Genomic DNA, 27,867 nt, shown 5'->3' with positions numbered 1-27,867 from the left:
AGCCTAAAAAAGAAACAAAAAGTGAAAAGATGCACAATGATCACAAAAAAATTGAAAGATACATAAAGTATATCAAAACTCAAAAGATGTGCAAAGTGTGCCAATCAATTGACAAGAGATATAAAATGAGCCCACAAAAAGTAAGCTTCCCTCTCTTTCAAACCTTTAAATCTTAGAAGAATTCATATGTCACTTGATATTTTTAAAGGCTTAATTTCAAATTTCTTAATTGTGATAAATTACTTTGATATATTATTATATAAGATATTTAAAAGTTTGTTAGGGATGTTAAGCCCTATGAACTAGTGCCGAGGCAAACCAAGAAGCGGGGTGAATTGGTATTTTAAAAATTCTTTAAAAATAAAAGAACGATTATCACAAACCAAAATCACCACAGAAAAAACAAGTGCGGAAAAATTAAAGTGCTGAAGTAGTAAAAAGAACACAAGGTTTTATAGTGGTTCTGTCAACTTGACCTACGTCCACTCCACGAAAGCGCCCTCCGAGTATTGCACTACCAATGTGACTCTCCTTTAGCCCCCACAGCTAGGCGGACAAGCCCTCACAAAAACACCTCATTTTTGCCACACCCGGTAAGGCAGAGAACCCAACTCCTTTTGCTTCCTCCTGAAGTAGGCAAAGAACCATGATAACTTGCTAAAACTTACCTCTCCCAACCCTTCCAAGGACAAGAGACTCTAGGGAAGAAGAAGTGGAACAATACTTGGAATAATCCTTGTGAATCCCCTGATAAGCTCCCCCTCATAAGATCCTCTCTCTCTCTCTCTCTCTCTCTCTCTCCCTCTCTCTCTCTCTCCTTTAGGTTTTCTTAGGTCAAGACAGCAGCCAAGGATGTTCAAAAATATTGAACAAGAGCTCTTAAATAGAAGAGCTTCAAAGGAGCTCATTAATTGCAAGTTGTTGACTTTATCGTCCAGGACAATATTAAAATCGTCCTGGCCAATCAGTACAAATCTCATAAGATCGGCCAGAGCATCACCCTGATTGAAAACTGGATGATTGAAAATTTTCTTGATCGTCTCGGACGATATCACGATCATCCCGACTGATCATTTCAAATCAGAGGAAAATCGTCCAGAGTATCGCCCTGAATTTAAGCTGTCCAATCCAAATCGGCCAGGAGCAACCAATGGTTTTTGAATGGATCGTCCAGGCTGATCTTGCGATCATGCTGGACGATGTGATCATATCATTCATCCTTAATTACTCCCATGATTGTCGGATCAATTTAGGCATACTTATATAATATCGTCCAGGCAAATCAAATAATCGTCCTGGCTGATTTCCAAAAATATAGAATACCTAAATTGATCATGGCGGTAATTTCTTTCTGTATTGAGCATATCGTCCAGGCTGATCAATTAATTACAGCTGCCTTAATTAAGAAATCCTGATTAGATCTTCTATTTTGAACTCGATCATATAGGATGATATAAATATCGTCCGGGCTGATATGACTAAAAACATAAGTTCTAAATCTCTCAAGTGTGTGTGTAGGGTTACTTAACATCAGTCACTTCAAACAATTACAATTGACTAAAAAAAGAAGAAAGAAAATTACAGACTCACTCAACCCTAATCTACCCAGTCTTGAGCTGATTCTGATTTCGTCTGATCTTTGAATCCTGAAAATGTTAATAGTAACAAACAGTTGAAGAAAAGAAAGAGTGTTTTCCAATCATAAAAACATAGTCCATGAAACTGAATTTGCAATAATCTCTCCCTTTTTGATGTTGGCAAAACACTACGATAATTATTTTAAAAATAGCAGTATAAAATATGGAATCGAAAGTGTAAGCAAACATCCTAAACTACTCCCCCTTTTGACATCTCAAAAAGGAGGAGAGAACGAAGAAAACAAATCAAAAGACCTTTTTTTTTACCCAAGGCATGAATATGATGTAGCATTCCATGTGATTGATTGTTTTAAAAACTTGTGAGTTAATGAGTTAACATCATCTACAATCCAAAGAACGGTAGAATATCCGATCATGGTTACCCTTATCTCGGACTTTCTTTTAGGGTAGAATCGTGTTTTGAAATCAATGACCTAACTCAAAGAAAACCAATTTGATATGAGATAAGGTTCCCTTCATCACTTGGTTTAAGAAAAAATATCTCATAGAATAATGAATCAAAGTAACTTTGTCACAATCGCAAAACAATCAAAATTAATCCTTTAATACATGAAAACTTCTAAGTTTTTAAAGGATTTCAAAAAGAGAGAAGAGCTTGCTTTTTAGTAGGCTCATTTTATGTCGCTTTTCGATTGATTGATGCTTTGCGCATATTTTATATTTTGATCTATTTTTTCAATTTGACGTCATTGCGCATCTCTTGTTGGCATCATTGGCCAATTTTTTTTTTATTTTTGCAAGCTCCATTCTCTTTTACAACTCTTAAAAAGGATTCTTAGTTGTGAGTATATCTTATAGATATTAGAGAATAGGGATTCTCTCTCTAACATAGAGAAGAACTATCCACAAAATAGAATCAATAACCAAAGATAAGTGTAAAGAGGAATATTGATGTGACAAAAAGACTTTAATCATTATAAATACAAGATAAATTTGCTTAAACAATTTTTAGAAAAAATCTTAATTTCATGCACAATTTATTAATTTGAAATATATTTTTGATTAGAAAAGAAAACTATGCCATTAAAATAGGTTAGAGAAAGAGACATGATCAATGAAATATTTTTACCATCTAACAGATAAAGAGATGTAAAATATTGATTACAAATTTTCAAAAGCAAGGACAAGGCATACGATATCATTTCAGCGATGATTTAAAAAAAATAAATAAACAAAAGAAAGTAAAAAAAATCAAACAAAAACTAAGAGTAAAACAAAAAGAAGAAAAGAAAGCAAGGAGAAAAAAGAAAAGCAAATAAAAGATCAATTTCATGCATTTATGTCAATCACACCCAATCTGATCCTTAAAGAGCTGAAAGTGTCGAAGGCCAGTGGTTTAGTAAAGATGTCAGCAAGTTGATTTTCAGTTGTCACATGGTGTATCTCAATGTCTCCCTTAGTCACATGATCTATAATAAAATGATGCCTAATGTCAATGTGCTTAGTTCTTGAATGTTGGATAGGATTCCTAGAAATATATATGACACTAGTGTTGTCACAAAAGATTGAGATAGTGCCTACAGGTAATCTTAAATCCAGTACCTGTTGTTTCAACCAAAGGACTTGGGCCGCACAACTCTCCAAAACAATGTACTCTGCTTCAGCAGTGGAAAGTGCAACAGAGTTTTGCTTTCTATTAGACCATGAGACCAAAGATTTTCCTATAAATTGTAAGTTCCTGAAGTGCTTTTTCTATCCGCTTTGCATCATGCAAAATCAGAGTCAGAAAATCAAATTATCTCAAAAGAAGTGCTGTGCCTCGGATACCAAATCCCTAAGTTTTGGGTCCCCAAAATGTATCTAAAAATTCTCTTAACAGCAGTCAGGTGGGACTCCTTGGGTTCAGCTTGAAACCTAACACAAAGGCGAACACTAAACATAATATCAGGTCGGCTATCAGTCAGGTAAAGTAAGGATCCAATCATGCTCCTATACTTTTTTTTATCAACAGATTTACCACTTGGGTCCTTATCCAATGGAACACTAGAAGTCATGGGAGTATTAATTGGTTTAACTTTATCCATCTCATACTTCTTCAAAATGTCATTTATGTATTTTGTTTGATTTAAAAAGGTTCCATCATCCAATTATTTTATGCTAAAACCCAAAAAGTAGGACAACTCTCCCATCAAACTCATCACAAACTCTTTACTCATTATTTTAGAGAACTCATCACAAAGTTTTTTATTAATAGATCCAAAAAGTATGTCATCCACATAAATCTGAACAATGAGAAAATCATCTCCAACTTTCCTAAGAAAAAGGGTGGTGTCTACACTCCCCTTAACTAACTCCCTTTCTAGTAAGAATGTGCTAAGCCTCTCATATCAAGCTCTTGGTGCCTACTTTAAACCATACAAAATCTTTTTTAATTTAAAAACATGATTTGGAAATTGGGAACTCTCAAAACCTGGGGGTTGCTCTACAAACACATCCTCTTTTATTTCCCCATTTAAAAAGACACTCTTAACATTCATTTGAAAAAGCTTAAATTCTTTAAAACAGGCAAAGGCTAATAGCACTCTAATGGCTTTCAATCTAGCTACAGGGGCAAAAGTTTCCTCAAAGTTTATCCCTTCTATTTGGTTATATCCCTTAGCCACTAATCTTGCTTTATTCCTAACCACCACTCTAGAATCATTTACCTTGTTCTTAAAGACCCACTTTGTTCCAACTACACTTTGTCCCTTAGGTCTTTCTACAAGCTCCCAAACATCATTCCTAACAAAATTGATTTAACTCCTCTTGTATGGCTAAAATCCAAAACTCATCAGTAAGGGCTTGGCTTATGTTGGTGGGCTCAGTCATTGAGATAAAGGCAGAATGGTTCACCTCCTTCCTAAGTCCATGTCTAGTCCTAACTCCATCAGAAGGGTCTCCTAAGATCAAATCATTGGGGTGAATTGTAGAGTATCTCCAATCTCTAGGCAATGTGTGAGAAGGTCCAACCCTTTCCTCCAAATCTATATTTTCTACTCCTTAGGTGACATCTCCTACTCCTTCAATATTTTGGTGACCTACTCCCTTCTCCAAATTTTCTACTTCAGTGGTAACCTCTCCAACATCATCATCATCCTCAACTCCAGGCTTTTTAGGATCAGACTCATCAAATACTACTTGTGCAGTCTATTCCACCATCAAAGTCCTCTTATTAAACACCCTAAAAGACTTCCCAACACTAGAATATCCCAAGAACACTCCATCAGATTTAGGATCAAATTTACCCAAGTGAGACTTCCCATTATTGTGAATAAAAATTTTACAACCAAAGACATGAAGGTGGAAAAGATTGGGTGTCCTACCCTTAAGGATCTCATAGGGTGTCTTATCTAGTTTAGCTCAAACATTCACTCTTTTCAACACATAATAAGTTGTGTTAAGCGCTTCTACCCAAAAGTATTTTGGAAGTGAATACTCAGTAAGCATGGCTCTAGCGGCTTCCACCAAGGTCCGGTTCTTCCTTTTAGCTACCCCGTTCTGCTGAGGGGTCCTAAGAGCTGAGAAGTTGACGCTAATCCCCTTATCCTCATAAAAATCTCCAAATCTTTCATTCTACAACTCTCTCCTAAGATCACCATGGATGGTCAAGATCTCACAACCTAGTTTTTTCTGAATCCAAGTAAAAAATATTCTAAACTCCTCAAAAGACTCATATTTATATGAAAGAAATCTAGTCCAAATGAACCTCGAGTAGTCATAAACAATCACCAAACTATAGACTTTCCCTCCCAAGCTGGCAGTGCTAATGGGTCCAAAAAAATCCATGTGAAGGACTTCTAAAGGTCTAGAGGTGCTAATATCATTAGTGGGGTGAAAAGTGGAGTGGACTTGCTTTCCTAGTTGGCAGGCATCACAAAGGTGGTATTTTGAAAACCTGAGTTTGGGGATACCTCTAACTAGGTCTTTTGGCGTCACTTTCCTAAGGGATTTCATACTTGCATGACATAATCTCTGGTGCCACATCCATGAATCATCAATAACTATTTTTAAGAAAAATGAAGCAGCTCATTCAATGTTATTTAAATCAAGAATTTATATGTTATTGATCCTTTTTCCCTGCAAAATAGTATTGTTACATAAACTTACAATGCATGAATTTGCACAGAATTGCACGATGAAGCCTTTGTCACAAAGTTGACTGATGCTGAGCAGATTGTGTTTTAATCCATCTACAAGCAAAACATTTTCAACCATAAGGTTCTTAGAATTACCAATTATACCTGAGCCTACCACCACCTTGGTGGTGTTGTCTCCAAGAGTAACCTTGCCTCCAGTCCTAGACTCTAGCAAAACAAATTGATTGGCATCACCAGTCATATGTCGAGAGCATCCGCTGTCCAAGTATCACATACTCTCACGAGGCCTTTTGTTATAGCCCGCCTACACAATTATCAAATATTAGATATAGGAACCCAAATAGGTTTGGGTCCCTTCTTATGAAAAGTAGAATGCAATGCATATGTTGTATGCTGTAAATCATGCACCTTTGGTCTCCACACCCAACGTGTACTACGGTGAACAGTGCAAGTGTGTGAGATGTGTCCCAGCATGCCACATGAAAAACTTCTAACACCTGGAAAAGAATTTCTGAAATGATTTGAGTTATAATGCCTCTTCCTAGGTTTTGGCTTTTGATCAAGTGTTGGTGTCACCCAAGTTTTCTTAAATGTATCCAATTCATTTTGAATCCTCAAGTTAATAAATTTTAAGGCATCATTATCAATCATCAAATTTTTTTCCATCTCTTTAAAGTTTTAAAAATAAAATTCAAGTGAGGGGTGTGTGACTTTTAGTGACTCATGCTCTTCAATTAATTCATAATACTTTTTATTTAACTTATCAAATTCATCAAGTAGAGTCATGTGATTTGAATCAACCGTAGAATGATCTTTTAGAATAACCTCATGCTCTTTTTGTAAATTCAAAAATTCCAATTTCAAGCTAGCATATATTTTCTTAAGTTTCCAATATGATGCATGAATTTTTTTAGAAACTTCTAGAAGTTGATCGTAGGAAAGTTCACATACCTCTTCTTGATCAAGATTATCGTCTGCCATCAAGCACAAGTTTGTTGTCTCATCTTCTGGTTCCTTCTCTGGTGAATCCGATACAGAATCTCCCCAAAATGCTTTTTGAAGTCTCTTTTTGTTCTTTCTGAATTTGGATTTCTCCTCACTCTTTTCCTTTCTTGTGTGCGTCTTAAGTGTAGGACAATCAGCTTTCACATATCCGGGCTTGCTGCATTCATAACAAACGACATTAGACGATCCTTTAAAATATTTGTTATCCTTACCTTTTCTCCAATGATGCTTTTGCTTCTTCTTTAGAAAGCTTCTGAATTGCCTTGTGATTAAGGCAAATTCATTGCTTTCAGACCCGAAAGAGTCAGAGTCCGATTTGTAGGCCTTCAGTGTCACCGCTTTCTCCTTTCTTTTTTCACCAGCATCAAGATTAATTGATTCACTCCTTGCTTGTAAGCAATGAGTGAGCCAAGTAAGTTGTCAATCGAATACATATTCAAGTCTTTAGATTCAGTGATTGCAGTGATTTTAGCATCAAAAGACGAAGGCAAGCATCTCAAAATCTTGTTCACTTTTTCATAGTTTTAAAGTTCTCTTCCTAAGGCTACAAAGAAGTAACAATCTGAGTAAATCTTGTATACATTTCAGAAATTGATTCATGAGATTTCATACAAAAAAATTCATAGTCATGCAAGAGAATATCCAAACGGGATTGTTTAACTTCATTTGTTCATTCATAAGTAATGCATAAATTATTCCAAATCTCTTTTCCAATAGAGCAACTAGAAACACGCATGTAATCTTCAGACTTTAAAGCACAGAAAAAACAGTTAAAACACCTCGCATTCAATTGAGCTAATCTCTTTCATTGGTAGTCCATTCAGTAAAAGCGACTTTAGTTTTAATTCCGTTAACTTCATGAGTAGGTGGAGAATATCCTTCTTTAATAAGCATCCACATGCGATAGTTAGTTGATTGCAAAAAAGTAGCCATGTGAGTTTTCCAAAAATCAGAAGGAAGATTTTCAAACAAGGGAGGTCGTGTAATAGAATATCCTTCCGTGTATTACGATTCCAAAAGTTATCCATGGATCAAAATTCAAAAAAAATTTAAACTTAGTTTTTATGAATCCCTTTCTGATACCACTTGAAAGTTCGTTAGGGATTTTAAGCTCTATGAACTAGTCTCGAGGCTAACCAAGAGGGGGGTGAAATGATATTTTTTTAAAAAAATAAAAACAAAAGAACGATTATCACAAACCAAAATCACCACGAAAAAAACAAGTGCGGAAGCAGTAAAAAGAACATAAGGTTTTATAGTGGTTCGGTCAACTTGACTTACGTCCACTCCCCGGAGGCGCCCTCCGAGTATTGCACTACCAACGTGACTCTCCTTTAGCCCCCACAGCTAGGCGGAGAAGCCCTCATAAAAACACATCCTTTTTTCCACACCCGACAAGACAGAGAATCCAACTCCTTTTGCTTCCTCCTGAAGCAGGAAGAGAACCACGGTCACTTGCTGAAACTTATCTCTCCCAACCCTTCCAAGGACAAGAGACTCTAGGGAAGAAGAAGGGGAATAATGCTTGGAGCAACCCTTATGAATCCCCTCATAAGCTCCCCCTCACAAGATCCTCTCTCTCTTTCTCCCTCTCTCTCTCTCTCTCTCTCCTTTAGGTTTTCTCAATTCAAGACAGCAGCCAAGGATGTTCAAAAACATTGAAAAAGAGCTCTTAAATAGAGCATCACCCTAAATGCAAACTGGATGATTAAAAATTTGCTTGATCGTCCCGGCCGATCAGTTCAAATTTGAGAAAAATCATACAGGGCATCGCCCTGAATTTGAGCTGTCCGATCCAAATCGGCCAGGAGAAACCAAGGGTTTTTGAATGGATCGTCCAGGATGATGTGATCGTATCAATCATCCTTAATAACTCTCATGATTGTCGAATCAATTTAGGCATAATTATACAATATCGACCAGGCCGGTCAAATAATCGTCCTAGCTGATTTCCAAAAATAGACAATACCTAAATTAATTATGGTGGCAATTTCTTTCTGTATTGAGCATATCGTCCTAGCCGATACAGGTATTGTCCAGGTCGATCAGTTAATTACGGTTGCCTTAACTAAGAAATCCTGATTAGATCTTCTATTTTGAACTCGATCGTTCAGGACGATATAAATATTATCCGGGCCGATCTGAGTGAAAACACAAGTTCTAATTCTCTCAAGTGTGTGTGTGTGTGTAAGATTACTTAACATCAGTCACTTCAAACAATTACAATTGACTCAAGAAAGAAAAAATAAAATTATAGACTGACTGAACCCTAATCTACCCAGTGTTGAGCTGATTTCGATTTCCGTCCGATCTTTGAATCTTGAAAATGTCAGTAGTAATAGGCAGTTGAAGAAAAGTAAGAGTGTTTGCCAATCTTCAAAACATAGTCCATGAAACTGAATTTGCAACAATCTCCGTCTTTTTGATGATGGAAAAACAATACGATAATTATTTTAAAAATAGCATTGTAAAATATGGAATCAAAAGTGTAAACAAACATCTTAAACTACACCCCCATTTGACATCTCAAAAAGGAGGAGGGAACGAAGAAAGCAAATCAAAAGTCCTTTTTTTTTACCCGAGGCATGAATATGATGTAGCATTCCATGTGATTGATTTTTTAAAAAACTTGTTAGTTAATGAGTTAACATCATCTATAATCCAAAGAACGGTAGAATATCCGATCATGATTACCCTTATCTTGGACTTTCTTTTAGGATAGAATCGTCTTTTGAAATCAATGACCTAACTCAAAGAAAACTAATTGGATATGAGATAAGGATCCCTTCATCACTTGGTTTAAGAAAAAATATCTCATAGAATAATGAACCAAAATAAATTTATCACAATCGCAAAATAATCAAAATCAAGCCTTTGATACATGAAAACTTCTAAGTTTTTAAAGGATTTGAAAAGAGAGAATAGCTTACTTTTTAGTGGGCTCATTTTATGCCTCTTGTCGATTGATTGGTGCTTTGCGCATCTTTTGTTTTTTGATATATTTTTTCTAATAGATAAAGAGATGTAAAACATTCACTACAAATTTTCAAAAGCAAGGACAAGACATACGATATTATTTCAGCGATGATTTTGAAAAAATAAATAAATAAAAGAAAGTAAAACAAATCAAACAAAAACTAAGAGTAAAACAAAAGGAAGTAAAAAAGAAAGGAGCAAAAAGAAAAGAAAATAAAAGATCAATTTCATGCATTTATGTCAATCACACCCAATCTTGTCCTTAAAGACCTGAAAGTGTCGAAGGCCAGTGGTTTAGTAAAGATGTCAGCCTGTTTATTTTCAGTTGTCACATGGTGTAACTCAATGTCTCCCTTAGTCACATGATCTCTAATAAAGTGATGCCTAATGTCAATGTGCTTAGTCTTTGAATGTTGGATAGGATTCTTAGAAATATATATGGCACTAGTGTTATCATAAAAAATTGAGATGGTGCTTACAGATAATCCTAAATCCAGTACTTGTTGTTTCAACCAAAGGACTTAGGCCACACAACTCCCCAAAGCAATGTACTCCACTTCAGCAGTGGAAAGTGCAACTGAGTTTTACTTTCTACTAGACCATGAGACCAAAGATTATCCTATAAATTGAAAAGTTCCTGAAGTGCTTTTTCTATCCACCTTACATCCTATAAAATAAGAGTTAAAAAATCTAATTATCTTGAAAGAAGTGTTGTGCCTCGGATAACAAATCTCTAAGTTTTGGGTCCCCAAAAGGTATCTTAAAATTCTATTAACAGCAGTCAGGTGGGACTCCTTGGGTTCAGCTTGAAACCTAGCACAAAGGCAAACATTAAACATAATATCAAGTCGGCTAACAGTCAGGTAAAGTAAGGATCCAATCATGCCTCTATACTTCTTTTGATCAATAGATTTACCACTTGGGTCCTTATCCAATGGAACACTACAAGTCATGGGAGTATTAATTGGTTTAGCTTTATCCATCTCATACTTCTTCAAAATGTCATTTATGTATTTTATTTGATTTAAAAAGGTTCCATCATCCAATTGTTTTATGCTAAAACCCAAAAAGTATGACAACTCTCCCGTCAAACTCATCTCAAACACTTTACTCATTGTATTAGAGAACTCATCACAAAGTTTTTTATTAGAAGATCCAAAAAGTATGTCATCCACATAAATCTGAACAATGATCAAATCATCTCCAACTTTCCTAAGAGAAAGGGTGGTGTCTATGCTCCCCTTATCAAACTCCCTTTCTAGTAAGAATGTGCTAAGCCTCTCATACCAAGCTCTTGGTGCCTGCTTTAAACCATACAAAGATTTTTTTAATTTAAAAATATGATTTGGAAATTGGGAACTCTCAAAACCTGGGGTTGTTCTACAAACACGTCCTCTTTTATTTCCCCATTTAAAAAGACACTCTTAACATCCATTTGAAAAAGCTTAAATCCCTTATAACATGCAAAGGCTAATAGCACTCTAATGGCTTCCAATCTAGCTACAGTGGCAAAAGTTTCCTCAAAGTCTATCCCTTCTATTTGGTTATACCCCTTAGCCACTAATCTTGCTTTATTCCTAACCACCACTCCATAATCATTTACCTTGTTCTTAAATACCCACTTTGTTCCAACTACACTTTGTCCCTAAGGCCTTTCTACAAGCTCCCAAACATCATTCAGAATAAATTGATTCAACTCCTCTTGCATGGCTAAAATCCAAAACTCATCAGTAAGGGTTTGGTTTATGTTGGTGGGTTCAATCATTGAGATAAAGGCAGAATGGTTCACCTCTTTCCTAAGTCCATGTCTAGTCCTAACTCCATCAGAAGGGTCTCGTAAGATCAAATCCTTGGGGTGACTTGTAAAGTATCTCCAATCTCTAGGCAATGTGTGAGAAGGTCCAACCCTTTCCTCCAAATCTATATTTTATACTCCTTGGGTGAAATCTCCTACTCCTTAAATGTTTTGGTGACATACTACCTTCTCCAAATTTTCTACTTCAGTGGTAACCTCTCCAACATCATCATCATCCTCAACTCCAGGCTTTTTAGGATCAGACTCATCAAATACTACATCTGTAGTCTCTAAAACCATCAAAGTCCTATTGTTAAACACCCTAAAAGACTTTTGAACACTAGAATATCCCAAGAACTCTCCTTCATCAGATTTAGGATCAAATTTACCCAAGTGAGACTTCCCATTGTTGTGAATAAAAATCTTACAACCAAAGACATGAAGGTGGGAAAGATTGGGTGTCCTACCCTTAAGGATCTCATAGGGTGTCTTATCTAGTTTAGCTCTAACATTCACTTTTTCAACACATAATAAGTTGTCTTAATCGCTTCTACCCAAAAGTATTTTGGAAGTGAATACTTAGTAAGCATGTCTCTAGCGGCTTCCACCAATACCCCGTTCTGCTGAAGGGTCCTAAGAGTTGAGAAGTTGTGGCTAATCCCCTTGTCCTCATAAAAATCTCCAAATCTTTCATTCTACAACTCTCCCCTATGATCACTATAGATGGTCAAGATCTCACAACCTAGTTTTTTCTAAATTCAAGTAGAAAATATTCTAAACTCCTCAAAAGACTCATATTTATATGAAAAAAATTTAGTCCAAATGAACCTTGAGTAGTCATAAACAATCACCAAACTATAGACTTTCCCTCCCAAGCTGGCAGTGCCAATGGGTCCAAACAAATCCATGTGAAGGACTTCTAAAGGTCTAGAGGTGCTAATATCATTAGTGGGGTGAAAAGTAGAGTGGACTTGCTTTCCTAGTTGGCAGGCATCACAAAGGTGGTCTTTTGAAAACCTGAGTTTGGGGACACCTCTAACTAGGTATTTTGGGGCACTTTCCTAAGGGTTTTCATACTTGCATGATATAATCTCTGGTGCCACAACCATGAATCATCAACAACTATTTTTAAGCTAAATGAAGCAGCGCATTCAATGTTATTTAAATCAAGTATTTAGATGTTATTGATCATTTTTCCCTGCAAAATAGTATTGTTACTTAAACTTACAATGCATTAGTTTGCACAGAATTGCACGATGAAGCCTTTGTCACAAAGTTGACTGATGCTGAGCAGGTTGTGTTTTAATCCATCTACAAGCAAAACATTTTCAACCATAAGGTTCTTGGAATTACCAATTATACCTGAGCCTACCACCATCTTGGTGGTGTTGTCTCCAAGAGTAACCTTTCCTCCAGTCCTAGACTCTAGCGAAACAAATTGATTGGCATCACCAGTCATATGTCGAGAGCATCCGCTGTCCAAGTATCACATACTCTCACGAGGCCTTTTGTTAGAGCCCGCCTACAAAATTATCAAATATTAGATATAGGAACCCAAACATGTTTGGGTCCCTTCTTATGAAAAGTAGAATGCAATGCATATGTTGTATGCTATAAATCATGCACCTTTGGTCTCCACACCCAACGTGTACTATGGTGAACAGTGCAAGTGCGTGAGATGTGTCCTAACATGCCACATGAAAAACATCTAACACCTGTAAAAGAATTTCTTAAATGATTTGAGTTATAATGCCTCTTCCTAGGTTTTGGCTTTTGATCAAGTGTTGGTGTCACCCTAGTTTTATTAAATGTATCCAATTCATTTTGAATCCTCAAGTTAATAAATTTTAAGGCATCATTATCAATCATCAAATTTTTTTCCATCTCTTTAAATTTTTTAAAATCTGATTCAAGTGAGGGGTGTGTGACTTTTAGTGACTCATGCTCTTCAATTAATTCATAATATTTTTTATTTAACTTATCAAATTCATCAAGTAGAGTCATGTGATTTGAATCAATCGTAGAATGATCTTTGAGAATAACCTCATGCTCTTTTTGTAAATTTAAAAATTTCAATTTCAAGCTAGCATGTATTTTCTTAAGTTTCCTATATGATGCATGAATTTTTTCAGAAACTTCAAGAAGTTGATCGTAGGAAAGTTCACATACCTCTTCTTGATCAAGATTATCGTCTGCCATCAAGCACAAGTTTGTTGTCTCATCTTCTGGTTTCTTCTCTGATGAATCCGATGTAGAATCTGCCAAAAATGATTTTTGAAATCTCTTTTTGTTCTTTCTGAATTTGGATTTCTCCTCACTCTTTTCCTTGCTTGTGTGCATCTTAAGTGTAGGACAATCAGCTTTCACATGTCCGGGCTTCCTGCATTCATAACAAATGACATTAGACGATCCTTTAAAATATTTGTTATCCTTACATTTTCTCCAATGATGCTTTTGCTTCTTCCTTAGAAAGCTTCTGAATTTCCTTGTAATTAAGGCAAATTCATCGCTTTTAGACCTGGAAGAGTCAGAGTCCTATTTGTAGGCCTTCAGTGTCACCGCTTTCTCCTTTCTTTTTTCACCAGCATCAAGATTTCTTTGATTCACTCCTTGCTCGTAAGCAATGAGTGAGCCAATTCAGTTGTTAATTGAATATGTATTCAAGTCTTTAGATTCAGTGATTGCAATGATTTTAGCATCAAAAGACGAAGGCAAGCATCTCAAAATCTTGTTCACTTTTTCATAGTTTGAAAGTTCTCTTCCTAAGGCTGCAAAGAAGTAACAATCTGAGTAAATCTTATATACATTTCAGAAATTGATTCATGAGGTTTCATACGAAAAAGTTCGTTGTCATGCAAGAGAATATTCAAAAGGGATTGTTTAACTTCATTTGTTCCTTTATAAGTATTGCATAAATTATTCAAAATTTCTTTTCCAATAGAGCAAGTAGAAACACGCATGTAATCTTCAGACTTTAAAGCACAAAAAAAATAGTTAAAACCCTTCGCATTCAATTGAGCTAATTCTCTTTCATTGGTAGTCCATTCAGTAAAAGCGACTTTAGTTTTAATTCTGTTAACTTCATGAGTAGGTGGAGAATATCCTTCTTTAATAAGCATCCATATGCGATAGTTAGTTGATTGCAAAAAAGTAGTCATGCGAGTTTTCCAAAAATCAAATGGAAGATTTTCAAACAAGGGAGATCGTGTAATAGAATATCCTTCCGGTGTATTACGATTCCAAAAGTTAGCCATGGATCAAAATTCAAAAAAAAATTAAACTTAGTTTTTATGAATCCCGCTTTGATACCACTTGAAAGTTTGATAGGGATGTTAAGCCCTATGAACTAGTCCCGAGGCTAACCAAGAGGGGGGGTGAATTGGTATTTTAAAAAATTCTTTAAAAAATAAAAGAACGATTATCACAAACCAAAATCACCATGAAAAATTTAAAGTGCGGAAGCAGTAAAAAGAACACAAGGTTTTATAGTTGTTAGGTCAACTTGACCTACGTCCACTCCCCGGAGCCGCCCTCCAAGTATTGCACTACCAACGTTTCTCTCCTTTATCCCCCACAACTAGGCGGAGAAGCCCTCACAAAAACACCTCCATTTTGCCACACCTGGCAATGTAGAGAACCTAACTCCTTTTGCTTCCTCCTGAAGCAGGCAGAGTACCAGGATCACTTGTTGAAACTTACCTCTCCCAACCCTTCCAACGACAAGAGACTCTAGGGAAGAAGAAGTGGAATAATGCTTAGAGCAACTCTTGTGAATCCCCTCACAAGCTCTACCTCACAAGATCCTCTCTCTCTCTCTCTCTCCCTCTCTCTCTCTCTCTCCTTTAGGATTTCTTAAGTCAAGACAGCAGCCAAGGATGTTCAAAAATATTGAACTAGAGCTCTTAAATAGGAGAGCTTCAAAGGAGCTCATTAATTGCAAGTTGCCGAATTAATTGTCTAGGACGATATTAAAATTGTCCTGGTCGATCAGTACAAATCTCATAAGATCGGCCAGAGCATCGCCCTGATTGCAAACTGGACGATTGAAAATTTGCTTGATCATCCCGGACGATCTCATGATCGTCCCGGCCGATCAGTTCAAATCAGAGGAAAATCGTCCAGAGCATCGCCCTGAATTTGAGTTGTCCGATCCAAATCAGCTAGAAGCAACCAAGGGTTTTTGAATGGATCGTCTAGGCCGATCTTGCAATCGTCCAGGACGATGTGATCGTTTCAATCATCCTTAATTACTCCCATGATTATCAGATCAATTTTGGCATAATTATACAATATCGTCCAGCCGATCAAATAATCGTCTTTGCCGATTTCCAAAAATACAGAATACCTAAATTGATCATGGCAGCAATTTCTTTCTGTATTGAGCATATCGGCCTGGCCAATATAGGATCGTCCAGGCTAATCAGTTAATTACGGCTGCCTTAACTAAGAAACCCTGATTACATCTTCTATTTTGAACTCAATCGTCCAAGACGATATAAATATCATCCTGGTCGATGTGAGTAAAAACATAAGTTCTAAATCTCTCAAGTGTGTGTATGTAGGGTTACTTAACATAAGTCACTTCAAATAATTACAATTGACTCAAGAAAGAAAAGAGAAAATTATAGACTGACTCAACCCTAATCTACCCAGTCTTAAGCTGATTCTGATTTCCGTCCGATCTTTAAATCCTGAAAATGTCAGTAGTAACAGGCAGTTGAAGAAAAGCAAGAGTGTTTGCCAATTTTTTTTTTTAGTTAGGTCATTTGTTTTTAAAAGACAAGTTTACACTAAGAGAAGTCTGATCTAGAGTTAACATGATTGAATATTCTACCATATTTTGGATTTCAATGGTGTTAACTCATTGGTCTTACAAGTCTTTAAATTCAATCACTTGGAGAATTTGTCATATTCATGCTTTGATAAAAAAAACTTTGCTTTCATACTTCTTTTTTGTGTTCTTTCTGCTTTTTCTTTTCTATATTTTTTCCTCCTTTTTGTGATGTCAAAAGGAGTAGTTGTGTTTGAATTATTGCATCGTACTATTTTTACTTGTGTTCATATTCGTGTTTTATTTAATGTTGATTGTTTGATTATTTGCCAACATAAAAAAGGAGGAGATTATTATGAATCTCTTTTTAGGGAATACAATTTTAATGATAGCAAATACTTCTGTTTCTCTATGATTGCCTTCCCTACTAATATTTTAGATCTAAAAGATCAAACTGCAAAATGAACCAGCTCAAGATTTGGTATATTAGGACTAAGTCAGTTTGTAATGTACGACATATGTCTTTTACCTTTTCTTAAGTCCTTTATAATATTGTGGGTCCTGGTGCTAAGTAACCTTGCACACACACACTTGAGAAAAAATTCCTAACTATTTTAAATTTTTTTATTTTTGATCACATCATTCAGGATAATCCAAAAATTATCCTAGACGATCAGTTAAAACAAAAACCCTAATTAGGGCATCCTGGTTAAGATAGACATAATTAAGAGAATCGTCCTGAACAATATTAGTATCGGTCGGGATGATAGGCTCAAATCAGAAAGAATCAGCTGTTAGACCTATTTAGGTATCTTTTATTTTTGGATATCATCCAGGACATTGACCTGGACAATACAGTGTAATTATGCTTAAATTAATATTATAATTAAGGTTTGATTGCTCAATTATATCATCCTGGATGATTGTAGGTTCAACCGAGATGATTAGTTCACAAACCTTTGTTCTTCCTGGACGATCAAACATCGGCCTAGTTCCATTCAGGGCGATGCTCTGGATGATATGTATTGAATTGAACTAATTATTTGGGATGATCACTGTTAAGAGAGATACTATTTGTATATTTCATATTCTTGCAACTTGTAAAGTTTTGATGATTCCAAATATTATTGTTTTAAAGTTTTTTTTTCCTAACATTTTTTAGAAGAATTATTTTTGCTCTTGTGTGGACTAACATTTGAGGATAATCAAACTCTAGACTGATGAAGACTTCAAATCAAAATTCAGCATGAGATAATTTGTAAATTGAAGCTTATAATTTTCATTGTATTGAGTTTGAGAAGGAATGATTATAATTAAGTAACTTAGTGCACACACACTTTGGGAGATATTTTAAAAACTATAGTGATCGTACGGGATGAACCAGGTTCGTTCGGGACGATCAAGTTAGTTATCCCCTCAGAAGAGCAATGGAACAAACAAGAAATTAGAAAATTTTTCTAAGTCCTGATCATCCAGACAAACTCTAATTCATCCAGGACGAAATGCTCTTTGGAAAATTTTCGTTCAGACGAAATCCTATATTCGGCCCAAGATGAAATTCTCTCTATAAAAACTTTGTCCAGATGAACTCCAATTCATCTTAGGACGAAATGCTCTCTGTAAAAATTTCATTCATACGAGCTCTTATTCGGCCCAGGACGAAATGCTCTATGTAAAAATTTCATTCAGATGAACTCCAATTCGTCCCAGGACAAAAATGCTCTATCTTTTTATATTTTGATAACGTCCTGTAGTTTGTCGAAATTGACCCATGGTATAACTGTTCGTACCGGATGAACTTAGTTCGTACGGGATGATAATTGGGTAAGAAGTCAGTTCGTACCAATATACATTGGGTTCGCATGTTACTGATTTAAGTAAATTCTTCCAAGACGATCCACGATCCTACGAGACGATCCACTATGTACAAACTTTAAAATCCGCAGTTTTTTGATGGTTTTTTTGTCTTTCCTATATAAAGTCCAATTAGAAATGCCTCTTATCTTTTTTCCTATTGAACTTCGTGCCAATAAAGGGAGACACAAAGAGAGAGTGTGAGAGAGTGTTTAAAGGAGGATTCTTACTACTGGAGAGTGAAGGATTCAATTGGTACTCAAAGGTAAGAATTTCTACTTGTGATTTGTGATTACTTCACTCTTTTCTCTCGTCCTTCAAGATTTCTTGTGAGAAGATCTGTCAAGGAGATCTGATTCTCTGCCGACACTTGGAGAGTGTGAACAGACAAAGAGTTCTCTGCCCACACTTGGAGAGTGTGAACAGCCGAAAGGTTCTCTGCTTAAACTTGGAGAGTGTGAAAGGATGAAGGGTTCTCAGCATACACCGGGAGAGTGTGAAAGGATGAAAGGTTCTTTGCCCACACTTAGAGAGTGTGAAAGGACGAAGGGTTCTCTACCCACACTTGGAGATTGTGAAAGGACAAACAGTTCTCTGCCAATACTTGGAGAGTGTAAAAGGATGATGGTTCTCTGCCGCACTGGGTAGTGATGGAAGAGAGTTTTGTAAAGGCTTCTCCACCTTGTTGTGGGTGCAAAAGGATAGTCACTAGTGGTATTAGTGCAATACTCTGAGGGTGCCTCCGGGGAGTGGATATAGGTCGTGTTTGACCGAACCACTATAAATCTTGTGACTTTTTATTTTCCGCTGCCTTTTATTTTATTGTTTAACTTGTGGTTGAAAAATCTTTTTCTACAAAATTCATTAAAATAAATTTTCAGTATAAAATTTTAAAATAGGGTAAATTTTTAATTACCAATTCACCCCCCTCTTAGTTAGCTGCTGGGACATAAGCTTAGGTTTAACAACCTAATTCTTATTGAACAGGTTTCAACAAGTGGTATCAGATCTTTGTTTCAAAATCATAAATTTAAACTACTTTTTGATTAACGTAGATGGCTACATTTGGAAACCGAAATACACATGAGGGTTACTCTATAACTAGACCTCCATTGTTCGATAATATTCCTTTTGATTTTTGGAAAACACGTATGTCTACATTTTTACAATCACGGGATTATCGTATATAGATCTTATTTCAGGAAGTGTATACAAAACCAACTAGACTAGTTGACGAAGTTAGAGTTAAAACAACTTTTGTGGATTAGATAATAGAAGAATGTGACTTAGCACAACTAAACGTCAAATGCTTAAAAAGTTTCTTTTATGCTCTTAAATCATAAAATTACATGCGGGTTTCAACTTGTAAGAGTGGAAAGGACATATGGGTTACACTTTGTATAACTTATGAGGGGACTAATGAGGTTAAGTAATTTGGACTTAATATTTTATTGCATAAATATGAATTTTTCCGCATGAAACCAAATGAATATTTTTCTGATATGTACACAAGATTCACACAAATAGTCACCTCTTTACATGCATTGGGTAGGGAACTAACAAATGTTGAAATGGTTAATAAAATTCTTCGTTGTTTGCATACTATTTATGATTCTAAAATTACTATAATTACAGAGTCTAAAGACCTAAACATTTACTCTATTGACAATCTTCTTGGATCGCTAATTGCTTATGAGTAAGGAGTTAGCCAAAGAAAGATTGATGCAAGTGAACCACGAAGGGAGAAGGACATAGCACTAAAAGTGGAGGAATATGAGAGTGAACACTCACAACCTGAGGATGAAGATGACATCGCACTAATGACTAAACAATTCAGAAGATTTTTAAAGAGGAAGCAGAAGAGATGCCAGCAATGGAATAGAGGTAAATTTAATAGAAATGTCAAGGTTTCAAATGATGTTATTTGCTATGAGTGCAGGAAACCTGGACATATTAAGACAGATTATCCAAAATCTTAAAACCACACCTAGCAAGGAGAAGGTAGAGAAGACATCAGTTATGAAGAAGGGCAAGAAGAAATTCCAAAGAGCTTTCTGAGATGACTCAGCTTCGGACTCGTCAGAGATGGAAAAGGAAGAGGAAGTCATTAATGTGTGCTTAATTGCCAATAATCTTGATCAGTCAGATCAAGAAAAGGCATGTGACTTAACTTATGATGAACTTTTTGAGGTTCTGAACACTTGCATGATCCATATAGGAAGATGAAGAAAATGCATACTAGTCTGACCTTAAAATTTGAGGAACTATAAAAGGAACATGAAATCTTTAGAAAATATCATGCTTTAATTGATGACAATCACATAAAATTACTTGATGAGTTTGATGACTCGAAAAGGAATATAAAAATTTTAAGAATGAATATGAGAGCAAAATTTATAGAATCAATTATACAAATCGAATTTTGGAAGATATGAATTCATTTTACAAATTGATGATAAAAGCTCTCGAGGATAATAGGATATCCCCTAAACTTGAAGATTTCACTAATCCTATTTGTATCATAAATTTATGCAATCCCTAAATAGACAAATGAAGAGTAGAAGACTTAGGAATCCTTTTTCAAAAGTTAAATGTAATAATTCTGGATTGATTGGACACATAGCTCACACCTATACTTTGAAGAAGAAAACTTATTTGGTGTGGAAACCTAAGATGAATAAACCTAGACATATTTTACATGTTTCTCTTTATAATTTGCCAAAAGGAGAATCCAATCTTGTTTGGGTTCCCAGGTTTAATGTTTAATAATCTTACAGGGTCGATCTCACACAAGACCTCGTGAGAGCATATAGTACCTGGCCAGCGGATATTCAAAGCATATGACTGGAGATACTGTATAATTCATATAACTGGAAGCTAGGAGTGGAGGGAATGTTAAACTTGGAGATAACACCATAAGGAAGGTGGTTGGGTCAGGTATGATTGAAAATCTTCAAAATTTTTACATTGAAAATGTGTTATTGGTAGAAGGCTTAAAGCATAATATGTTAAGTATAAGCCAGCTATGTGACAAAGGGTATTGTGAAAATTTTTTTCTACTAGCTGCATATTAAGCCTAAATGGAAATGATGTTTTGAATAGTGTAAGGGTAAACAATGTGTATATGCTAGATTTGAATTGCATTCAAACTCCAACTACTTTTTGTTTAAAAATTATTTCTGATGAGTCATAGCTTTGACATAGGAGACTTTGTCACTCTAGCATGAAAAATCTTAGAAGGATTACCCAAAAGAACCTATTGAGAGGTATACCAAAATTAGACTTTACTAAGGACCACCTTTGTGATGCATGTGAAGTCCTCTTTTCAGTCCAATAAGGATCTTAGAACTAATAAATCATTGGAGATTTTAAATATGAATCTTTTTGGACCAGTTGTGATTGTAAGTCTACGAGGGAATGCATACAAATTTGTAATTATGGATGATTATTCAAGATTCACATGGGTTAGATTTCTATTTCATAAGAGTGAATCATTTGAAGAATTTAGAAACTTCTCGACTTGAATTCAACGAAAGTTAGGATGTGAAATTATGACTATACAAAGTTATCATGGAGGAGAATTTAAGAATGAAAGATTTGAAGATTTTTATAAGGAGAAATGAATTAATCACAACTTTTCTGCTTATAAAACCCCTCAGCAGAATGGAATATTTGAAAACAAAAATAGAACATTAATAGAAGCCGCCCGAGCAATGTTGGCAGAATACTCACTTCCTAAATATTTTTGGTCTGAGGCGATTAGCACTACATGTTATGTTCTGAATAGGGTGAATGAGAGGTCTAAATTAAATAAAATATCCTATGAGTAGCTAAAAAGAAGAACACCTAATTTATCATATTTACATGTTTTTGGTTGCAATGTATTTATTCATAACAATGGAAAATCTGTCTTAGGAAAATTTGATCCAAAATCAGATGAAGGTATTTTGTAGAATACTCAAGTGTTGAAAAATATTATAGAGTATTCAACAAAAAAACTTTAGTAATTGAGGAGATCACAGATGTTATATTTGATGAATCTGAAATTTTGGAAGAGCTAAATATTATAGAAGATGAAATTGAGATTAACTCCCAAAAAATTGATAAAATAATTTGGAAGAAAACTTAGAGACAAAAAAACTTTTGCCTAGAGATTTGAAATTTTTAAAAACAACCAAAATGAATTAATTATTGGTGAACTTAGTGAGGGTGTCAGGACTAGGCATGGATTAAACAAAGAAGTCAATCATTGAGTCTTTATTTCAATCATAGAACCACAAATATTGATCAAGCACTTTCGGATGAATTTTGAATTTTGGCTATGTAAGAAGAGTTAAATCAATTTATAAGAAATAAAGTTTAGAAATTAACTACGAGGCCAAAAGATCAAAGTGTAGTTAGACCTAAGTGGGTATTCAAAAATAAAATGAATGACTCAAGAGTAGTCATTAGAAATAGGGCTAGATTAGTTGCTAAGGGGTATAATCAGATTGAAGTGATTGATTTTGAGGAGACTTTTGCCCTTGTAGCTTAGGGGTGTCAATATTTTACTTGACACGATAACCCGACCCGGACCCGACCCAATAAATCTGGGTTGGACCCAACTTATTTGAAAAATAGGTCGGGTTTGAGTTCGCAGATTTGACCCGTTTAAAAAATGGGTCAGGTTCGGGTTGACCCGGCGGATTGCCGGTTCAACCTAAAAACCCATTTATTTAAATAAAAAATTAATTTCTCGCTGCCCCGGCCCACCGCCCGCTTCCACCGCCCGCTTCCCCCGCCCGTGCTGCCCTGCTGCCCCGCGTGCAGCTCGTGCAGAACCCACATGCTGCGCTCGCGCCATCACCGCTGTCAAAACTGCTACCGAAAAGCCCGAACCCGCGTGCCGCTTGTGCCGCACTCGCTGCCGAACCCTCGCATGTCGCCCACTGCTGGGTCACTGGTCTGGTCGGCTCAACCTGGAAACCTGGCCGGGTCGGGTCCGGGTTGAAATGTTCGACCCATTTGCAAAAATGGGTCGGGTTCGAGTTGACCTGTTTAAATCCAGGTCAACCCGCACCTGACCCGTTGACCCAAATTGACACCCCTACTGTAGCTAGATTTGAAGCAATTAGGGTTTTATTAGCCTTTACCTGTTTTAGAGGATTTAAACTGTTCCAAATGGATGTAAAAATGCCTTTATAAATGGCTTAATTCAAGAGGATATTTTTGTAGAACAATCTCCAGATTTTGAAAATTATAAATTCCCAAATCATGTTTTCAAATTAAAAAATGTATTATATGGATTGAAATAGGCGCCTAGGGCTTGGTATGAGAGATTGAGCACCTTTCTACTTGATAGATCATTTAAAAAAGGAAGTGTAGATACAACTCTCTTTTTGAAGAAATTTGAAAAGGATATACTCAATATATAAATTTATGTGGATGATATCATCTTTGGAGCTTGAAATAAAATCTTTGTGATATTTTTCTAAAATAATAAATAGTGAATTTGAGATGAGTTTAATGGGAGATTTAAGTTACTTCCTAGGCTTTCACATTAAGCAAATTGAGGAGGGAATATTTCGTAGTCAGTCAAAGTATGTTAAGGACATCCTCAAAAAGTATGAAATGGATAATGCTAAACCTGTTAGTACACCTATGAGTTCCTCAGTTCAGTTGGATAAGGACCCTATGGAAAAATTTGTTGATCAAAATAAATTTAGAGGGATAATTGGATCTTTTCCTTACTTGACAGCTAGCCGGCCCGATATCATGTTTAGTATTTGTTTGTGTGCTTCAATCAGATCCAAAAGAATCACATTTAACAGCAGTAAAAAGGATTTTAAGATATCTGTTAGGAACTCAGAACTCAGGAATTTGATATCCTAAGTTTAGCTCTTTTTTTGAAATAATTAGTTATTTAGATTCTAACTTTGCATATTGTAGGGTGGATAGAATGAGCACTTCTGGAATATGTCAGTTTATTGAAAATTATTTATGTTGAGAGAGTTGCTATTTGCATGTTTTACATTCTTGCAACTTGTAAAGTTTTGATGATTCCAAATATTATTATTTTAAAGTTTTATTTTCTCCTAACATTTTTTAGAAGAATTGTTTTTGCTCTTGTGTGGACTAAAATTTCAGGATAATTGAACTCCAGACTAATGAAGACTTAAAATCAAAATTCAGTAAGAGATAATTTGTAAAATTGAAGCTTGTACTTTTCATTGTATTGAGTTTGAGAGGGGGTGATTGTAATTAACTTAGCACACACACACTTAGGAAGATCTTTAAAATTCATACTGATCGTACGGGACGAACCATGTTCGTATGGGATGATCAAGTCAGTTATCCCCTCAGAATAGGAAGTAAGAAAATTTTTCTAAGTCCTAATCGTCCAGACAAATTTTTTTATTCGTCCTAGGATGAAATGCACTATGGAAAATTTTCGTTCAGACGAAATCCTATTCGTGCAAGGACGAATTGCTCTCTGTAAAAATTTTGTCCAGATAAACTTCAATTCGTCCCATAACGAAATGCTCTCTGGAAATTTTTTGTTCAGATGAAATCCTATATTCAGGCCAGGACGAAATGCTCTCTGTAAAAATTTTGTCCAGACGAACTTCAATTCGTCCCAGGACGAAATGTTCTATGTAAAAATTTTGTCCAGACGAACTCGTATTCGTCCCAGGATCAAAATATTTTATTACTTCCAATTTTGATAACTTCCTTCAGTTTGTCAAACTGACGCATGGTATAACTATTCGTACCGTACGAACTTAGTTCGTAAAGGATGATAATTGGGTATGAAGTCAGTTTGTTCCAATATGCATTGGGTTCGTATGCAACTGTCTTAAGTAAGTTTGTCCTGGATGATCCACGATCGCACAGGATGATCCACTATGTACAGACTTGAATATCAGCAATTTTTGGACGATTTTTTGTGACTTTCCTATATAAAGTCCAATTAAAATTACCTCTTAATCTTTTTGCCTACAGATCTTCGTGCCAACTAAAAGGAGACTCAAGGAATGAGTGTGAGAGAGTGTTTGAAGGAGGATTCTTACTACTGGAGCATCAAGGTTTCACTTGATACTAAAATGTAAGAGTCTCTACTTATGATTTTTGATTACTTCACTCTTTTCTCTCCTCCTTCTAGATTTCTTGTGAGAAGATCTATCAAGAAGATCCGGTTCTCTGCCGACACTTGGAGAGTGTGAACAGCCGAAGGGTTCTCTACCCACACTTGGAGAGTGTGAACAGCCGATGGGTCCTCTGCCCACACTTAGAGAGTGTGAAAAAACAAAGGGTTCTCTGCTTACACATGCAGAGTGTAAAATGACAAAGGGTTCTCTACCTACATCGGGAGAGTGTGAAAGGACGGACGGTTCTCTGCCAACACTGGGAAGAGTGGAAAAGAACAACGGTTCTCTGCCACACCATATAGTGCTGGAAGAGAGTTTTGTAAAAGCTTCTCTGCCTTGGTGTGGGTACAAAGAAACAGTCACTAGTGGTATTAGTGCAATACTCGAAGGGTGCCTCCGGAGAGTGGATGTAGGTCGTGTTTGACCGAATCACTTTAAATCTTGTGTCTTTTTATTTTCTCCTGCCTTTTAATTTTTACTGTTTTAACTTGTGGTTGAAAAAATCTCTTTCTATAAAATTCACTAAAGTTAATTCTTGATTTTAAATAATTAAAAGAGATATTTATTTTTAATTACCAATTCACCCCCTCTTGGTTAGCTGCTGGGACATAAGCTTAGGTTAAACAACCTAATTCATATTGAACAAGTTTTAATAAGTGGTATCAGAGCTTTATTTCAAAATCATAAGTTTAAAATACTTTTTGATTAACGTAGAGGGCTATATTTGGAAACCAAAATACACCTGAGGGTTACTCTATAACTAGACCTCCTTTATTAGTCAATATTCCTTTTAATTTTTAGAAAATACGTATGTCTACATTTTTACAATCACTTGATTATCGTATATGGATCTTAGTTCATGAAGGGTATACAAAATCAACTAGACTAGTTGACAGAGTTAGAGTTGAAACACCTTTTGTGGACTGGACAGTAGAATAACGTGACTTAGCATAACTAAATGCTAAATGCTTGAATAGTTTATTTTGTGCACTTAAATCAGAAGATTACATGTGGGTTTCTACTTGCAAGAGTGGAAAGGACATATGAGATAGACTTTGTATAACTTATGAGGGGACTAATGAGGTTAAACAATCTAGACATAATATCTTATTATGAACTATTTCGCATGAAACCAAATGAATCCATTTCTGATACGTACATAAGATTCACACAAATAGTCACCTCTTTACATGTATTGAGTAGGAAACTAACGAATGCTAAAATGATTAATAAGATTCTTAATTTTTTGCCTACTATTTATGATGCTTAAATTACTATAATTACAAATTCTAAATATCTATACATTTACTTTATTAACAATCTTCTTGATTCACTAATTGCTTACGAGCAAGGAGTTAGTCAAAGAAAGATTGATACAGGTGAACCACAAAGGGACAAGAATATATCACTAAAAGTGGAGGAATATGAGAGTGAACACTCACAACCTAAGGATGAAAATGACATCGCATTAATGACTAGAAAATTCATAAGCTTTCTAAAGAGGAAGCAAAAGTTCATTGTGGTAAATTTAATAGGAATGTCAAGATTTCAAATGATGTTATTTGCTATGAGTGTAGGAAACCTAGACATATTAAGACATAATGCCCAAAACTCAAAGCCACTCCTAGTAGGAGAAAGTAGAGGAGAAACTAATTGTGAAGAATGACAAGAAGAAATTCCAAAGAGCTTTCTTGGCGGACTCAGCTTCGAACTCGTTAGAGACGAAAAAGGAAGAGGAAGTCACTAATCTGTACTTAATGGCCGATACTCTTGATCAGTCAGATCAAGAAGATGTATGTGACTTAACTTATGATAAACCTTTTGATGTTTCTAAACACATGCATGATGTATATAGAAAAATAAAGAAAATGCATACTAGTCTGAGCTTAGAATTTGAGGAACTACAAAAGAAACATGAAATTCTTAAGAAAGATCAAGCTTTAATTGATGACAATCATATGAAATTACTTGATGAGTTTGATGACTTGAATAAAAACAATGAAAGTTTGAAATCATCTTATACAGAACTTGAAAAGGAATTTAAAAATTTTAAGGATGTATATGACAGCAAAATTTACAGAATCAATTATACAAATTGAATTTTGGAAGATATGAATTTATTTTACAAATTAATGATAAAAACTCTCAAGGATAATAGGATACCCCCTAAACTTAAAGATTTCACTAATTCTATTTTGTATCCTAAATTTATACAATTCCAAAATAGACAAATAAATAGTAAAAGAGTTAAGAATCCTTTTCAAATTGGTATAATTGATTCTATATGTCTTGCTCTCAGATTCATCCTTAAAATTCTTAAATTCTTTTTCAAGATCAGCATAGGATGTTTTTAAATTTTCAAAATTTTTATTCAAGTCATCATATTCATCAAGTAGTTTCATGTGGTTGTCATCTATTAAAGCATGATCTTTCCTAAGGATTTTGTGTTCCTTCTTGAGCTCTTCCAGTTCTAAACTTACACTAGCATGCATCTTTTTCATTTTCCTATATGCATCATGCATGTGTTCAGAAACTTCAAATAATTCATCATAGGTTAAGTCACATACCACTTCTTGATCTGAGTGATCTACATTGTCTGCCATCA

At 35.4% G+C, this 27,867-nt stretch overlaps 1 protein-coding gene across 1 annotated transcript in view; it reads right to left on the bottom strand.

The window, feature by feature from the left end:
• The window catches only part of LOC110097048 (cucumisin-like), a 36,492-nt gene extending 13,514 nt beyond the window's left edge, over nucleotides 1-22,978 (bottom strand). Inside the window, exon 1 of the mRNA XM_028695248.1 lies at nucleotides 22,878-22,978. Within this exon, the coding sequence (XP_028551081.1) occupies nucleotides 22,878-22,978 (101 nt within the window). The remainder of the gene's footprint in view (nucleotides 1-22,877) is intronic.
• Nucleotides 22,979-27,867: the final 4,889 nt, after the last annotated feature.

This window comes from Dendrobium catenatum, unplaced genomic scaffold, assembly GCF_001605985.2.
Source record: "Dendrobium catenatum unplaced genomic scaffold, ASM160598v2 fragScaff_scaffold_71, whole genome shotgun sequence".
Lineage (NCBI taxonomy): Eukaryota > Viridiplantae > Streptophyta > Magnoliopsida > Asparagales > Orchidaceae > Dendrobium > Dendrobium catenatum.
Note: the sequence above shows the minus strand (reverse complement) of the source record. Positions and strands in the feature narration are given on the sequence as shown.